The sequence below is a fragment of the Geospiza fortis genome, unplaced genomic scaffold, assembly GCF_000277835.1.
Source record: "Geospiza fortis unplaced genomic scaffold, GeoFor_1.0 scaffold8, whole genome shotgun sequence".
NCBI lineage: Eukaryota > Metazoa > Chordata > Aves > Passeriformes > Thraupidae > Geospiza > Geospiza fortis.
The window spans coordinates 66422-85382 of NW_005054414.1; the positions used below are offsets into that span (position 1 = coordinate 66422).

The 18961-nt window shown below is 38.2% G+C and overlaps 1 protein-coding gene across 1 annotated transcript in view; it reads right to left on the reverse strand.

Moving 5' to 3' along the window:
- Positions 1-18961, reverse strand: part of LOC102037395 (diacylglycerol kinase iota-like) — a gene marked incomplete at its 3' end in the record, with an annotated part of 114999 nt that overhangs the window by 59247 nt on the left and 36791 nt on the right. Inside the window, exons 3-6 of the mRNA XM_031061424.1 lie at positions 9649-9744; positions 7047-7121; positions 4584-4640; positions 3888-3953 (exon numbers count right to left, since the gene is read on the reverse strand). Of these exons, the coding sequence (XP_030917284.1) occupies positions 3888-3953; positions 4584-4640; positions 7047-7121; positions 9649-9744 (294 nt within the window). The remainder of the gene's footprint in view (positions 1-3887; positions 3954-4583; positions 4641-7046; positions 7122-9648; positions 9745-18961) is intronic.

Below are 18961 nucleotides of genomic sequence, written 5' to 3' on the forward strand. Positions count from 1 at the left end.
CATTCCTCCTTGTTCCAAAGTGCATTACAATAAAAAATAATTATTTCAGTCCCTCATGGGCACAAAGTGTTTTGGTTTTTTCTGCTTCGTAACATCAATGGGAAAACTCTTCTCTCCCAAAATCTCCAAAAATAAAAGTCTAAATTCAGTACATTAATTCCACAGCCCATCAGCCGTGCATTTTAAACATATGGACTGAGCAGCTTGTCTGGTTCTGGATGGATCATTTTTCATTTATTTACTAAGTCATTTGGCTTTTAGGGAGTCATTAGAGAAAATTATACAGCAATAAAAACATATTAATGATAAGTAGCAATAAACCACCACTTTCCTTCCTCAAGTTGCTTTACGAATGCGAGCTAATTCTTTCTAAGGATAGACGTTTCAGGTAAGATGGCATTTATTTGAAAGCTAGCTTCACAAATAAAGCAATTAATAAAATAAACCATATACTGTCACAGGGAGATTCAGCAGGGACTATTGGACTGAAACATAGGAATCCTCCTTATTTCACTAGAAATCATATTTTCTGCCTTCTCTGAATGAGAAGAAGCACTGAATTGCAGATGTCTTCAATCATGCAAGGAGTCTTCTAACTCAATTTCAAATTTGGGGCAGAAAATGAAGTTCACTTTTCTGAGACTATCAGGCTAACAGTATGATTAGCATTGATTCTCCAGCAACCAATCCCTCCACAACACATGAAACCCCATGTTGTGAGCTGCTCCTGTAGAAATAAACAGTTGTGCACAGCAGAAAAAATGTACTTTGTAGGAAGAGTGCCTGAATGGCCACAAAACCAATTTATGTTGGTAATCCAACCTGTCTGAATAGTCTGGATTAAAGTACAAACAAACATAGACACCTGTGCACCAAAGACAGCTCATAGGGATTACTAGTTCTGATATGTTATATTTATATTCACAGAAGTATTGATTGCTGAAAACTATTTTCACACCACTGTTAGGGCTACTAATAATTTTTGCAAGTATTTTCCTACAAAAGATTTTCTCTTTTTAGTGCTCTCAGAGATACCCTAATGCAGCATAACTGTAGGAGAGGCAGGTATTGTTACAACTTGAATACAGACTGCAACAGAAGCACTTGGATGGTGATCTCTGCTAAAATAACAAAGAACTAGAATGGCCTTCCAAGCACTAGAAATTTCAGTCTTAACTTTACATTCAGCCCTGCATCAATCCACAGGCCTTTAAAGTGACACCAGTGATAGAGACACTGTAGGCACACACTGCATCTGTGTGGAAGACACCCCACTCTGGACACCACAGAAGGTTAAAGAAAGAGGGTTTGTTTAGTATCAAGGTCCAAAATGTGCTCTCAGTCTCAGAAAACCCCTCAGCCACTGCTAACTGGAAGCATATTAGAAAAAGATTCCTTTTCGTTCATCCTTAAGCTTCTATACTGCACATAGCTATAAAATGGATGCTGGACCACATGGTCTGAGCATTTTATGTCATATTATAGAAAGAAAAAAATTATCCTGATTTCTCTGATGATCTCAGCTAACAAATAGCTGACAGCTACAAAACTGTCTTTTTTTTCCCATGTCTTCAAGAGAAAGAAAAGAATTCTTAAACATCATGAATGGTGTGGATGCCATGGGTTGGGAACTCTTAATTACCATCCCTTCAAACACAGCAGCTATGAAGGATTAGGAAAAAGACCTAATGTGTGACAGGTTTGAAACAAGCAAAAGTCGTTCTTCTCATAGCATGTAGTTAAGTTCAGGAATTTCTTGCTAAAGGGTGTTGTAAATGCTACAACTTTACATGAAGTCAAGGTTCAACAGGGCAAGACCAGAGGAAAGATTATTGTAGATTGTTAACTATAAAGGCATGATTTCTGGAAATTCATGAGATAGAAATAGTTTTCTTGGTTACACTGCACATTCCAGGCCCACTTCCCTGGTACCAATTTCTCTATATAGTACTTCAGCAATAAATCAGTGAAATCACCCTTGGGAAGAGTAAAAACCTAAAGCCTAGATGAGTTTCTGTAGTCTGTATTTGCACTAGCAATAATGTGTAACAGGGTAGCACAGGTTTTGTTAGTACTCAAGAGATTACCCACAAGCATTTTCAGATTATTTTACTTTGAATTAGCTGTAGTCTGGTCCTGTGGACTGAATTCCTACCAGTAACTGCAGACTGAACTTCCAATTAAATTTAATCTAAAAAGAATTCAGTTCATTTGTTACAAGACTGTCCCCCATGTGAACCATTGCAAGTGATGATAAAACATGGAAAATTTCTTTCAAACTGCGCTTCTGATCTAAGGTTGAACACTGACAGACCCCTGAGTATTCAATTTTTCAGGAAGTGCCAGCCGTGGCACATAATGGCACACAGAATATAAAGCCACAAGACTCTGCTAAGGATATGGAGCACATTCCTATCCACTTGCTTACGGTTTGAAGCATGAGATGGGTATATTCTGAAAACTTTCTTTATTTGAACTGTAATTAATGATCACTTAAATACTTAACCATCCCATTCCAGGCATGAGATAGGACTGTTATGCAACAATGAGATCTATCAGAATCCTTGAGTATTCTATGATTAATATTTTTTTATTGCTTTAAATCTACTGTCATTCTGTTTCAATGATAGTTTCCCTTTTCTTGCAAGACAAGAGAATAATAAAGGTGGCTCTTACTTGGAGGTTTTTGAAATGTTATAGTAGAGCACATGCATTTTGCTGTAATAGGAGACTGCTTGACCAATATAGATAACTAATTATTCTCATTATAATTTTCTCAATTTTTTTGTTTCCTGGCAAAAAAAACAACTCTACTACAACATACTTATGTTGTTCTTAACTGAATATTTCTTGTTTAAGGGGAAAACTGAGATTTTCTCTGAAGTTTTCTGTATTGTCTGTTTGATGGTTAGATTTGCAGACATATCAACCAAGGCTGCCCATGGGTACATACCCAGCACAAGTTTGGATATGATACCTGGTGAGTTCTCTCATTGCAAAATCAACTCCAAATGCCTGTAGGGGAGATCCAGGCCAAGAGGGCAGAGAAGGATGGCAAAGTCATACCCCAAGAATGCTGTGTGCAAACTGCCTTGCTGCACCATTGCTGCAAGGTACTTCCTATGTAAGGGCATCACATTTTTATTGCATGTCCTATTGGTAGCTGACAATCTGCATGAGTATCCAAACACAAATCTCATTTCCTCTGCCTGAAGCACTGTGCCATGGAGATGAGACATGGACTTCCTTACCATTTGTAAAGAGAAAGGCAGAAGTATAATATAGTGCTAAATAAAGGAAATTGAATCCTTATTAATTTAATTTTTAAATATCTCCCAATATATTTCGGGGGCTCATAATATTTCAGAAGAAAGACCTTCAGTAGTTAAAGTACTTCTTTCCCCTTTTTATAGTTTTTTAGAAATAAACTTTTACAATCTATGAAGCAAAAGAAATTTAAAGCAGTCTCTTGGAGGCTGCTGAGGCAGAAAGAAAGCAACAGCCTTTCTTTTCCAGGAGCCTAAAAAATAGGCCATCACAATTTTGGCACAGAGGACAGCACTGCAAGAACATCATATTAGTACAGGGTTAGCTTAGCAATTAAAAAGGCTCAAGGAGTCACAGCTTTCCTCCTCCTCACTTTCAGCAGCCAGTACACCACAACCTCCCAGGACAAATGATGTTCCCATTCCTGCAGATGCAGCTGCCTTTCTCTTCCCACGTGGGAATCAGAACTGTAATGCTCAACATCTCAGGCTTGTCATTGGCTATTAAAAGAGGCCAAGTGTTTGTGATCAAAAAAAAATGCAGTGACTAGAAGGACCTACTGGCTACCCTGAACTCCTAGAGTGCCCTGTGTTGTGCCTGTGCTGTGCAGGAAATCTCACCTTTCCACACTGCTTACATTTGCCCTCCTGCCTCCGCCGGTGCACCCAGTGGTGCCGCACAAAGTTCTGCAAACAAGGACAAAAAAGATGTGTTATAGGAGCATGGGCACCTTGCACTCAGTGGTACCCTCTATGTGGAATTTGTAAGGAAAAAGTCCCTTCAGCCAACAGAGTAATTCCTGGAGCAAAATGTACAGCAGGTACTGTAGAAAACCTCAAAAAGCACCAAAATTGTAGGAGGAATAAGGACAAGCTGATGTTTTGTTTATCTCATTGAAATAAGGCCAGAACTACTTCCTCAGTAGTCAGGTTTTTAAATATTTTACTTTATATTTGAGATAGTTCTAGAGAAAAAAAAAAGATTAAGAGAGAAGTAGTGAAAGAAGAGGAAAATAGTTTTTCAAAAAACAAAAATACTAGCTCAAAGGCCAAGAAGAAAAAAAATGTTACCAAAAAAGGGGGAAAAGATAGAATAACTGAATGAGTGGGCAAAAGACAACAGAACAGTGAAATGGTTTTTGTCAGCATAAGTAATAGAGTGCTTCAGCTAGAATTCATTTTACATTTATTCTGGAGAGGGGAACATACTCCACTGGGAACCAATTCTCTAAGACTCCTCTCAATCTCAAAGCACTTCTGCATCTGCACACCAGGGGGACCAGCACACATGTCAAATGAAATTTGTCCATTACTTACTTCTCTTGGAGATCTGGAGCCTCCTTCTCGGAAAGTTGGTTTGCAGCGAAAATTAATCTGTCATTGAAATAAAACATTTAGAACTTAAAGTGAGCTGAAAGAAAAGTTATTCCAATATCCTGATCTAGGCTAGACTTCCAAAGTATTTATTACCTATTAAAATATTAGCTTCACTGGGTGAAAAAAGATACTTACCTGGATGTCAGAAAAATCTCTTCATACGCCATATTAATTCTCCTTGCTAGTCCTCTACAAAACCCCCATCTTCACTAATGGTATTGCTGCCTACTCAGTCCAAATATTTCAACTACCTCCTCCTCCTTCTGGAAGGAAACTGCTTTATCTGTTTTGTTTTTCTGAAAATCATTTGCAAACAAGTACAGACTTCAGCATAGGTCTCAAAAGTCAGTAGATACCGGAAATTTCGCTCTGTAAGACCTTTTTGCACATCCTGTACTTGCGTCTTCATAAACAAAATCTGTAGAGAAGTTGCCACTTACATAAAGAACCATGCAAATTCTCATAGATTGCTACTTTTTCCTTAGAGAAGGATGTTTGCATCCACTTCCACAACCACAAATCATTTGGGGATTGTTGTATTGCCTCATTCAGTGGTGTTGCCACTCTAAAGAGGACAACAGGAGATCTCATAAATTAAAAACATTTTGAGGAAGGTGAAGAGAAAAAAAGTATTTAATAAACAAGAAGGTAGTCGTATGAGAAAAAAGTTTTGAGAAAAAAATAACAATAGAAATAAGAACAAAGGGATTGTTCTTATTTTAGTGTGCTAAAAAAGGCAATGAAGAAGAGAGAGGCCTGCACAAAGTCTAAAGGATATGTGAAGTAAGGATGCACTAAATTAAACAAATTCAAGTTTGAGTTGACTATCCTTCAAAGAATTAAACATTTGAAGACCATGCACAGCTATGCTTTTGTTACAAGCATAGAATGACCAAGCTTCTCCAAATTTAAATACAACCCTCCCCAAATAAATAAGTTCTTCCTTCATTTAATAGTTGCCTTCAAAATCATAGTTCTAGGGAGAAAAATAAAAATAATTATTTTTTAAAAGGCACACACAGAAAAAAAAGTAAGCAAAAAACCTAGTACATATAAAGAAATGAAAGGCATTGTAATATTAGTCTTCCATTGCTCTTCACCTGGAATTGCAATTTGTTATTTCACTGCTCAGCCATGGCAGGCAGGAAAGACCCAGCTTATATTTATTTTTCTTAAAATTAGCACCTTGGCAGAGAGGTTCAAGCAGAAGACTTATGTACTAGTTTTAAACTTTATCGACTTTGTAACAGCCCTCTGCCTAGAGGGGAATTTCATGGTCTCCAAAACAGCACAGAGAAGCTGGGTTTTATCTAAGTGCTCATTTTCTCTGGCTGGCAATGCCACCAACTCATTGGGCTTTGGAAAGTCAGCACTGCTGGTGATGAAGGAAATCATGAAAAATTCACTGGTAACATTTTGTGCTGAAAGCATGTGTTAATGTTAATTTCACTGTGGATAAAAGCATCGGGGGTGGAAATGGTACCTCTCCAACTTGGTATTATGGCAATCATTGTGGGATTTGTCAACATGAGTCCAAATACTTGGAAAGGAAAAAGCCCTTTCCTTATAGGGTTGCTGCTATAAATTTGTTATGCATCAGCTTGTTTGATGAAGAACAACATTGCTAAACATTTAAGAGTGAAAATGAAGCTCTAATGAAAGCAATGGGGAAATTCCCACACACATTTCTTTGCACATATCCCACCAGGACTGAAAAGGGTGGAGAGGAGATTTCTCTAGCACATTTTCAATTAGGCATAATGAAGACAAATCTCTGAGGGGAAGACTGAAGTCAGTGATAGATATTCTGTAGGTGCTTGGGTGTGATCAAGGATCCTTGAAGGAAATGAGAAGCAGAACATATGCTCACAGAAATAATGGTGGCATGAAGGAAAGGTTTGATGTTTTCCATTTTACACACAAAAACTTGAATTCAGAAGTTTTGAAGAGAAAATAATATAGTCTAGTAAAGACAGGGGGGAAAGTTCACACTAGCATCTTATGCTGCACAGCTCATAATAAGTATAGCTGTCATACAATGAATTATGCTGGCTTTAGTTGGGGAATTGTAAAAGGCCTATTTTGTACATGACAGGATACTCCATCTTCAAGCTTCAATTTTTAATTTAGAAGCAGAGGCAATTTATTTTTTAAACATTAAAATTGTGAAAGCATTCTCTGTTTTTTTATTTGTTTGGTTTGGGGTTTTTTATGGTTCACAGGGTGCAAAGAAATATTATTAAAAAAAGGGTGGAATTTAAAGCCAAGTTTTGTTCACAAGTACATAATTAAAACAGCTGTGAAAACTTAATTTGGCACAGAGTGTTTTCCAGGCTGAAACCTCACTAAAAGAATTAAAAGCCTGTTGGCTAAATCAGGCTCCAGAAGATGGCAATGTCTCACCTTCTCTAGCTGCTCCATGCAGGCGTTGTGGACCACGATCTTGCAGGCAGCACACTTCCTCCGCAGGGCAGACTTCTGCAACAGCAAAGGGACAGTGTGTGTGTGGAGCTGAGCTATGCCCAGGGGGAAAACAAAGCCAGCTGAAAAACAGGAGATGTTTCGCTCCCTATGCTATACACTGTAATTTTTTTTCCCTCCTTTAGTGCTCTCAGTTGTGTAAAAAAAATTAATAAATAAATAGATAGATAAATAAATAGATAAATAAATAAATAGATACATAAATAAATAAATAAGATCTGAAGCGTTTCTGGTTAAAACCTGAAGTTTTGTGAAAAAAAAGAGCCACAGCACTCCAGCTTGTGAACTAGAAGTGAAAGCCTTTAGCTAGGGGATCAGGTTAACACTGCAGACCATCCCTCTAAAAATGAACATCCTATAAGGATGATGAGCAAAGAGGAGAAAAATTGCACATGCAAATCAGAGAACTCGCATCAGTTTGCAAGAGGTCATTTCATGCCTATCATAAAATATTTAATTTGATGGGCCTGACCATTGCCTTGCAGAAAAATACTTGGGTATTTGGCTTATTCTGGCAGAGAATGATAAAATTCTCATAGAATTCTGTTAAATGCATATGAAATGTTATAGCAGGGACAAAATTCTCAATTATGCTGGTTAGTTTTATTAATTTCAATAGGGCTTTTGAAATAATTTCCATTGAATCCCCTGGGCCAAAGCATATCAAAGGCAAGAGAATACATCCAGAAGAGAGAATGTATTTACTTACTTTACTTCCATAAACTCAATTTAATTAACCAGATGGAATTAATTTTCATGTAAATTTAACTTACAGACTTGTGCTTTAGGGACAGAAGACTTATAAATACACAGTAAGTTGAGATTTCTTTGTTTCAGATCTCTTACATTCAATTTATTCATGTCCATTTAAATCCCTAAGTATTTCTTTATTATTTTCAGCATATTTTAAATAAGCTAATTAAAAAAAAAAAACAAGACACACAGCTTCAGCTCACATTATGGAATTAATAATTTTTATTAATTCTCATAATTATCTAGATACACCCTAACTCTGCATGTTCACATGTATATGGTGTTCTAATGTTTCATCTGAAGAATCATGGCATTGTATAGCAGACCAGGCTTTCACATGATTCATGACTTGGTAAGTTCATGGTTTTTACCTCTGTGTTTGCCAAGTTTAGTTTTTATCTCTGTAAAAACCATATACAATATATTGTTAAATTTGCATGTTACTTTCAATGTGCTAAATCATGAGGAAGAATTTGCTCAGTTTTAGGAAGGCAAAAATCTATTGAGAACACAAGAACCATCACACTGGGTCAGACCAAATACCCACTCAGCCAAAGAAATCCTGTGTCCAGCTTTCGCCAGAACTCAGTGTCTCAGGGCCAGTGTAAGTGCACAGCAAACACACAGTGACACTTCCCTTGAGTATTACCACACAATCAGCAGTTGCTGGGACTTTGTTTCAGCACTCTGAAGAAGGCATAGGCTCCTCAGGCTTGACCTTAATGCTATGTACCATAATGCACCCAGTTTGCTTGAGAAGTTTTAAGAGATGGACATTAAATTTGTGCTATGGAAAGCACAAAAGTGTGCTATGGAAAGTATTCTGGATCACATTGCCCTGAAAATTGGGAGTGATTAGTGAATCAAAATGTTTTGATTTGAATTAAATGCTCTGAAGGTGGGGGGGCACTGGGGAGGGTGGTAGTAAAAGCAGAAAGGCAGTAAAATGAAGAGTCACAAATGGTAACCACAAACATCCCAGAGAAGAGGAATTCCCTTTAACCTTTTCAGTCCAGGGGCTTGGATACTCCCTTAGAGAATTGTTTCAGATCAAGGACATGAGCACAGGATCCCCACTCTCTTCCCAAGCTTCCTAAATACCAAAGTGAGAGGGATTTGGGTATTTTCTTCTCTTTTGAGGAAGCAATTTAACTGAAACACTAAACAAAAAGAGCTCCTGAAATAGCCTGAAAGTGCCACACTCAAAGAACAGGTACTCATGGACATGAGATCACTCCAATGAAATGCTTCCATAGACAGCAGAAAAGCTTCAATAGGAGAAAGCTAACCTTGAATATTCCCAAACAGGAGAAGGTAAATACTCAAGTATGAGTGCACTCATTGCTGGTGAGTGCATTCAAGAGTTTGGAAAATTCATTTCAAATCCTCGCAGTGATTAAAATTGCAGAAATTTGATCAGATGCTCCTCTCAGAGGCTGCAACAAGTGATATATTTGTGTATATTTTCATGTAAAACAGACTAGTGTCTTTTAATATTCCTGAAACACCTCAGTATTCTGCTCTTTTTTTCCCTTGTCATGTTAGTGAAGCTGTTCATTACATACATTCTCACTGTGTAAATAATCTGGGTCAATCAAAACTGGTTTGGGCTTTTTTCCTGAAGCAATAAAGTCTTTACCAGGAGCCTTTTGTCGTTTTTGCTCCCCTTTTGGAACACAGGCAAACAATTCAAGTTCTCAAGCGACTTAGCACTGCATCAGTCTGAAGCCAGGCTTGTTACCTCAGAAAAAGAAATCCAAAAATAACTCACTGAGAATTTGACTTGGCAGCTCTCCTCCCCCAGGTAGCAGAGGTCCCCAGAAACATTTGTCTCTAGCCACAGATGCTCTCCATTCACAGCATTTTCCTGGGAAAAAGAAATAGTTATTAATCTGTTTTGTTAAATTCAGCCATGTGAGCATATAGGGAAAAAATCTGATATTCAACAAATTTAGAAAACTAAAATAAACTGAAAAAAGGCCAAACAAAAACCAGCTACCACACCACCAGGTATTGCTTTGGTTTTCTACAACACAAAGCCATAGCATACAGTAGCATTCCCCTGGCTGACCATCCCAGCTGAAAAGATGCTGACAATACAATGATGTGTCACCAATTTGAACACACTTCAGTTAAACTTTGCTGATGTTCTTCCCACATGCTGCATAGTTTAACTGGGAATTCAGACTTCATAAGCATGTGATGTGCACAGAATTTTAAAGAAACAGAAAATCCAGAGAGATGGGAAAAAGTCACAACTAATGAACTTTCAATGGGAGAAACAAAAAAATTTGAGAACCAGGCACAGGAGTAAAAAACAACATGCTGAGTATATCTTTAGGATGATAGGACAAGGTAGACTAGGGGAAATGCTTTTTTTTTTTTTTTGATAGCTGGGTCAACACTCTCTTTGTGAATACCTCAATAAAGCATTGCACTACCAAGAGAGACTAGACTTGAACTTTATACATGAAAGAACAACACAGTCATCTGAGAATGCTCTCAAAAAAAGACTCTACCTAGCACACTGACAATTAGGAGTGATTAACATCTCACATCACAGGCTAACATCTAACTTTCTCTTGACAGCCTCATTTGACCAAATTTGTACCTTGATTCTATGTAAATTCTTGTTCTAGAGGAACTTGATTGTAGATAGACTGTGTGTTTCACTTGCCTGTAATACTGATGTGACTAAAAAGCCTGAAAGTCTACTGTACACTACTTAAGCAAAGTGAATAAACAGGAATTCTGTTCAGCCAGAATTAGAGCATGATCGAAAATGCTTTGACAGTCTGACATTTGCTTCCTACACTGCAGAAGTCAAAAATGATGATGCTCACCAAACAGATGGCGTCCGACAGCAGGATGCTCCAAAATAGCCATCTTGGAGAAAATAATTTCTTTAAAATACCACTGTCAGTCTCAAAGTGATAAAATGAGATAGCTTCTCTTGATACTCTGATTTCTTAAGTAATGCAGAAAAGCACAAGTAGCAAAATCATTTTCCTTCTAGAGAGCATCAACAAGAGCCAGGACACAGGCAAGAGTGAACATGGTGCCTAGCACAACCATGGTGTTAACTTCCAGTAAAACTAGACGACAAGACCAACACTGGTTGTATTTTGGTGAGAGGTTTACCTGTCTGCAGGTCTTCAACTTCATCAGAAATGTTCTAATTCCCAGAGAACAATAGTTTGGGTAAGGATTTTCAACACTTTTATAATGCAAAACAATTTCTAAGAACTTGCACTAGCTTAAGAAAATTTTCAAGCCTTTCTTAAGGGGTACATTATTCAGATTGTAAACTCCATCCCTCATGTGTGTCCTTATATTGCAGCTATTTTGTCTTCAGTAGCAGAATACAAACTCACCAAAGAGTGCTTGGCCTGAGCAGATTCTCTGCTGACAAAACAGTGTATACAACATTATAACCCAGAGGTAAATCTCAAAGGATATAAAAGATTCTTAGCAAAGACCAACTCTGAAAGCTAAATAAGAAAGCACACAGCTCTGGGACAGAATTTTTAACAAGGAATAAAAACCATATTAAAAAATAGATTAACCACCCCTTCATTTGGACTAGGTCCACATAACTTGTCATCATGATTTCTAAAGATAAAGTGGCCTATTTCCATAACCTGGTTTGGACTGTTTGTTCTCTGTTGTTCCAGATTATATCAGAGATTTACTTGTCTAACTTTACATCACCATGTAAATAAAACTAGTCAGTAGTCTACAAGGATGACCTTTGAGTTCACGTTATTATAGAGTTCTAATACAACTAAGCAATAAAAATGTAAATAACCTGACGTGGTATGAGCGGCACACCTCCAGACACCTGCAGCCACCGAAAATTTCACAGCACTGCATGTGAATACTCACCATTTCAATTCCAGCAAATGGATTTTTGGAAAATCTTTCATCCTGAATCAGAGCAGAGTTGAGACTGCCCAAGATGAAATGCCCTCCATCAAAAATCTTTCCTACTCAGTATTTTTTCTCAATAACATCAAAGGGAATTATTCGAACTTCACTGTTTTAAATTTTACAAGGCTCTGTAATTTGTATGATGAGACATTCTTTTGCCACTTATGAAAATCATTATATAGTCAAAGGAAGTACTGTGACCTTTTGTAAGCCAATTTTTTTATTCACTTCTGACAGAAAATTTTGACAAAAATCAAAAATTTCTATGGAGAATTTTAACTTCATCAAAACAGTATTTTCTACTCCAAAATTTACAGGCAATATTCCACAACAATGCTGGATGAAAGGGCACTCGTCCCCACCTACCAACACAAAAGCTGACAGAGGTCCCTGGAATAATCTCTTATCACCTCTAGGGTGATATCCTGTTTAACACAAAGCTAAACCACAGTAAAGGTTCTGTCATCACTTGTCTATTTTGACACAGCCTTTTTTTTTCCACAAAAAGTTTGCCAGTTTGGTTTATATTGTACTTGATGTCTTTATGTTGACTTTAGGATTTAATGGCTTTCAAAGAAGCAGCTGCTCTCTTTCTGTCCCTGAAGACACAGACACCAGTCTCATGCTCTTGCCATTTTCCTCATGTTGACTCTGTGGCTGTAAAGCTACACATAAAACCAGTTCAGCTAATGGAAAAAAACTAGATATCTTATTGTGACATTCACATTTTCTGGAAAAATCCCTTCACCCAGGATTTTTCTCCTGGGAAACTGAGAAGCCTCAGAGAAAAAGGAAAATAGTAATTATCTGATTTGCTTCTCCTGTGTTGTGCTCCTTTGGAATGTGTTTGGAGACTGTTTATCCAACAGGTGATTGTTTCATTGGATTCTAATGTGAGTTAGTTTTCACTCATTGGCCAATCGGTGTCGGGACTCTGGAGAGAGTCACGAGTTTTTATTATCTCTTTAGCCTTCTGTAAGCATCTTTTTTGTATTCTTTAGTATAGTATAGATTAGTATTCTTTAATATAATATAGTATCATAAAATAATAAATTAGCCTTCTGAGAGAACATGGAGTCAGATTCATCATTCCTTCCTGCCACGGGGGACCCAGCAAATACAATATCTTATCCTCCAAATCAGCTAGACAAAATGACTCGCCCTGTGACCACATAACTTTGCATCTGACACGAAGAGTGGTGGGTTAAAGATGGCTTCAGTGGGACTGATGCTTTTGGTGCCACCTCAGCTGACCCGTCAAATCACACTTTTGGCGGGACATGTTTTGCTCTGACTTGCTATGTGGAAAATGGATATTGTCCATCATTGTGGATAAAACAGCAATGACTGTGGCCTAATAAAGAAAACTGTGAACTCTCTCTCCTCTCCAGTTTCCCAGCCTTCACAAGTGTCCCGGGAAGAAAAAGAGCCCCTGCTCAGTGAAGCGGAGGCAGCAGTGCTTTCCTGGTAGCCTGGCTCACAGGGGACACACCATCTCAATATCTCTCCATCTCCCAGGTGGAGACCTCCCATTTGATTGCTCCTGATCCATTACCACCTTAATAGCAAAAAAATATTTCAGTATAGCAAACATTCCTTGCATATAAAACAAATACCACACACAATCCCCCCTGAAGTGGAAGAGAAATAAGGATTCTAGGAGCAGGAGTTTGGGAACCATGTAATTGCATGCATGTGTTCATGACTTGCTGTGCACATTTCACTGACTGAACTAGATTTCTTCAAGCTCTCCAGCATAGTAAATGACACAGCAAGAGTTACCATTTTACTCACACCCACCACTATCTCCATACCTCACTGTTCTTCAGACTGCAGTCAGCATGGTTTCAAAAGCAATGAAGATAAACCTGGCTGTTTTAATTTGCCATGTCAAGCAGCTGTACTTATTCAGCCAAACAAATAAACCAGCCAGCTCAATCTTCTAGTTCAAAAGAGCTGTAACTCCAATTGTAACAGGAGGGATGGAACTCTCCTCCATTCCTGCTATGACTGACATTCTGCAAAAAACTATTTAAGAAAAATCTCTAAAATAAATCAGTAAGAAAATTTTCCCTTTGTTAACACTCCAGCAAGAGAGAAGACTCTTCTTGCAAATATGCATTTGTCTGATACTTGTGATTAGTATGAAATCAGTGGTCATCAATCTAAACTTGATTAAATATACTTGCAAGCAAAAATTATTAATTTTGGCCCATTTCTTTATGAAATGACTATTGAGCAGAAACAAATTTGTTCGGATGTTTCTTTCCCAAATATCTTTCTGTCATGTTTGGATTATGTTTCACCCTTAACTCTGAAATTTCAGAGTTTGCAATACTTGTGTTGCAAACAGGAGCAGTGCCTCAAATATGTTTCTGTTGATATATATTCTCAATTTTAACTCCATATTAGCACACATTAATTTGGGAATATTTTTTATGTAGAGGTCACCTATTCTTTAATTATTGCAAGTATAACACATGGACATAGAGCAAAATAAAACAGCATAGGGATAAGTTTCTCCTTTCCCCCACCATGCTTTCCAACATCTCTGCATCAATTGCCTTTTGAGATCCCCCTAAGCCTCAGCTGAGAGATCACCTGTATACAGAAGCCGAATGACAACATTTGTCTTTATGGAGCAGCAATGTTCAGATGCTATCAACAGAAATGATGATTCCCTATGTCCTCATGAACCTCTACTTTGGCTGATAACAGTTGCACTGCAGCAACAAGAAAAAAATACATGTTTTCTATATAGGCACCTTGTGCAAAATCACTGCAGCCTCTACACCACTGGAAAAATATAAAGATATGGCCACCATTCTGAAATATGACAGACCTCTTTTCTCTTTAGAGCTCTCTGGAAAGAATATCAAATCTCAAGCTTTCATGAAAAAGAAGCAGCAAAGTAGAACTACTGATCCAGAACACAGCAGTTAAGTGTCAGCTGCACACAAAAATTCAGCATTTTTTAAATATGCATGGGGCTTCCACTCATCACTGCATAATTTGAACTAGAATTCCTATCACCTCTTCATCTTTTTATGTGACTAATGGAATACCCTGGGATTCTCCTTTTGTCATGAGAGCATATAAATATAAATATCTCTTCAACTGAATGCTTAATTCCCAATTACAAAACTTAGCCTTGAAGACTCTCTAATGGAAGAGAAGTCCACCCTTTAGTGAAAAAGTTAGTATAGTTTTCAGGAAGTTATAATAGAGAAGCCAAACCACTAATGGGGAAAAGAAATAAATTTATCTAGAATGAGGGAAATGCTTCATCATATGTAAAACATATGTATTAACACATATGTATTAACTGTATTACCACATACACTAATTATCCAAGCTTTAGTACATCATTAGGCACTTCCAAACACTTACTGTGCATGAAAGTAAGCAGACAGAACTACTGACTAGTGCCAAAAAGGTACAGAATATAATGCAACAGACTCCTTTAAAAGTCACATTCACTAATTTTAAATACTTCACTGATATAGGTCACTTCATGTCTGTTTGTATAGCACATACCCCAATCAGTTTATCTACAAGGATGTTATGGAAGGTGGTGTGAAAAGCCTTGCAAAAGTCAACACAATGGACTCCCCTCATCTACCAAGCCAGTCATTTAATCTGTTAGGCTGGTCAGGCGCAATCTCCCTTCCATATATCAACGCTGAATACTCTCAGTCACTTCTTATTATTAATATTTTTGGAAATTACTTCCAGAAGGATTTGTTCCATAACCTTTGCAGAAACCAGGGTAAGACTGATTAGCCAGGCATTCCCTGGATACTCTTAATCCTTCTTGAAAGCAGTACGGACATTTGTTTCATTGCTGTCCTCAGGAACATCCTCTGACCATCAGGACCATTCAAAGACACCAGACTGTCCTAGCAGTGATATCAGCCAGCTCCCTCAGCACCTTTATCTGCAACCCATCAGGTCCCACAGACCTCTGTGTGTTCAGTCTAAGTATTCCCTAACCTGACCACCCTCCACAAAAGTAGGTTTTCCTTCTGTCAGACCCTGCTATCAGTGACCTGGGACTGCTGAAGGCAGCTCTTAGCAGCAAAAATGGAGGTTAAAAAAAAAAAAAGGGACTGAGCAATTCAGGTTTTTCCATGCCCTTTGTCACCATGTTCTCTGCCCTATTCAGTGGCAGCCCAACATTTTTCCTACTCTTCCTATCACTGTTGATTTGCCTACAGAAACCATTCCTGTTACCCTTCCTGTTCCTGTAAGATTCTACATTAGATTGGATCTGGCTTTCCTTACTCCATCCATGTGAAATCAGGTAGTGCCTTGTACAATCCTCCTGACCTAAGCCTGCTTCCACATATTTCCAAATGCCATTTTTCAACTTTTTCTACAACACAGTTTTCTGTTCTTGTTAAGACCTAAAAGATTTCTGGCTTTGTCTTTTATATACATAATTTATGGTATAAATGGTAGTATTTCTCCTCTGAAAATATTCAACTTGTACCTAGAGGACTCCAACTGTGCATTCACAGAGCACAAAGTATAGATCAGTCAAGTTTTTTTGTTGACCTCCAATAATGAAAACTGAATACTTTCAAATGCCTCTTAAGAAGTGGGGGAAAGATTCTGAGTCTTGTTGTCACGGGAGAGGGAAAGAAATGAGCATTAACAGAAAAAATGCACTATGAAAAAAAGAAAGATATTTGGGGATGTTCAACGCTCCACTATTCTAGTGGCTGTCAGTAGTTTTGTAGGCACCATAGAAAGCAAGAGCTAGAAGGCAGCAGTTAAAAGAAAATTACAGGACTTTGTGTGCAAGCTTATGGTTATAATCCTTGGTAGAAAAGGGTAACAGAAAAATACACAAAGACCTGGATCCTCAAAGGTACACAGGCAGTGTACTGGGTGGCTCAGTGCGTACTCACTTGAGAATCTGGGCTAGAATTACCTACTTTATTATTTAACACTTGGGAGTGATGTCTGAAGTAAAGGTGTGTGGGAGAAAGGGATAGGCATAAACATATCCCAGGGGCAGCCATTTAGGTCAATTCCTTTTTGGTAAGACATCCCCCCCCAGGACTCCCCTCTGGTTATTATAACACCTACTCCACACACTGTATTCTGTATGGCCCTAGTGTGAAAAGAGAACCTTAAATTATACAGCAAAGCTACAAGTTAACTTGAATTAAATGTAAGAAATGTGATGAAACTGGACATTTTTAAGTATTTTAGGGAAAAGAAACCTCAGGGAAGAGAGACAGTAGCAACAACAATAGTAAAGAATACTGGGGAGTTTAGTGCAAAAAGTCTTAAGGGACGTGAGAATCATCACCTCTGTTTTACAGCTAGAGAGGCTGATGTGCTGAGAGGAAAAACAACTCCTCTGAGCTCACTCACCAGGTAAGTGACAGAGCAGAGAATGGAATCCCACTCCTTGACTCTGCCCTGTTCACAGGTCCATCTGATAATGGAAAATCACCTCAATGGAGTTCTCAAAAATTGAGGCAATGGCAGGGAATTCTTTCCAGTTATTACTGTGAAGACAGTAGTAGAAAATATTTCCTCCCTTTTAAGTCCAGAGACAATTTATGCTCATGTCACTTAGACTTTGGAAAGATCTCCCATCATGTGTCCTTGGAGAATCATCCTCAGAAATACTGAAGAGGAGGATGATGTATATGAGGATACAACACACAGTGATCAATGCTGCCTTCCAGCGATTAAATACAAAAAATTTCTTGTCTGGCTCTGACACATCAATTGAAATATCTTTTCACTCTACCAAATATTCCTGTGGACTTAATTTAAAACTTAGGTGTTTTTTCTTTGTTGAAATTCACTACATATTAAAAACCTTTGGTCCACTTCAACCTCCCCACAGGTCCAAACCTTACTTCCATCATACCTCAGATTTGAAAAATATCTTTTTCCCTTTTACCAGTTACTACGGGTGGTTAGTTCAGTCTCCTCCCAACCACAGATGTCTCCCACTCACTATCATGTCCCTCTCCCCACATGACACAAAGTTACCTCCCTTCTCCAATCAAAGTGTGAAGTAAAGCAGCAATACCAGTCTGAAAGGCTGCAAACAGCTAAGAAATTAAACTGACCAAAAATCTAAACCATAACCATGGAAGTAAACTACAAAAAAGCTACGCACAATTAAAACCCAAAATATTTAATCAACGTTTACTAACTTACAGCAACTCCTGCTGTATTTATGTATAGGGATCACATGAGGTAAAAGGAGTAATCATCATTGGATCGTAGATCACCCTGGTAAAGGAGTAGCAGGCAATTGGCTGAGGAAGGGCAAGCTGTGGTTGTTGGACTTGGGGTTCAGGGGTTTTTTTGCAGAGATTGTTGCTGTTGTTTTTTCTAAGTACAGTTTTCAATGGTGTTTAATTTAGCAGATGTGCTTAACCCTTCACTTATGTGACTGATCCTTCAGACTTCTACTGAACAGCAGTGATGATTCAAAACAGGCATTTTTACTGCCTTGCTGAATCAGCACCTGGGTTTGCTGGAATGAAGGAACAAGGTATTCTCCAAAGCACTTGCAAGAGGACTCTATGCAAGCTTTCAAACTGCAGATCCTCATAGTGAATCTAATCCAGCTTCCTGCAACACAGCCTCCAAAATTTCATCCCCTTAAACTCTGAGTGCAATGCCTGGAGTACAAGAAGGGCAGGCAATCTAAAAATCAATTCTGTTTTGATATAGAGAACAAAGATAAACATAAGCCATATTCATCAAAATAGAAGTTGTCTTCAGCTAAAAGCTGCTTGGGTGGCTGGTGCCTTGATAATGCAACATATCAACCTCTTTACCAACAGCCAAATGTAAAATCTTCTGTATGCTTTGCTTTAATTGAGACATTTGTGCGACCTGCTGGCTTATGCTCATCTTTTTAGCTCTTATCAGTGCATAACCTCATGGAAGCTGTGTGGGGATGGTTCAGGGGAGGTACAGACTTGCACTAGCAAACACAGAGAGGGTGGCAAAACTCTGGAACAGTCTTCCTTATAGAGGTGGTTGATGCCCCATGCTTGCCAGTGTTTAAAAGAGATTTGGACAATGCCTTTAACAATCTGCTTTAGCTTTTGGCCAGCCCTAGAGTGGTTCAGCCCAGAAACATAAAAGAGCAAGATGAGGGGTGGAAACAT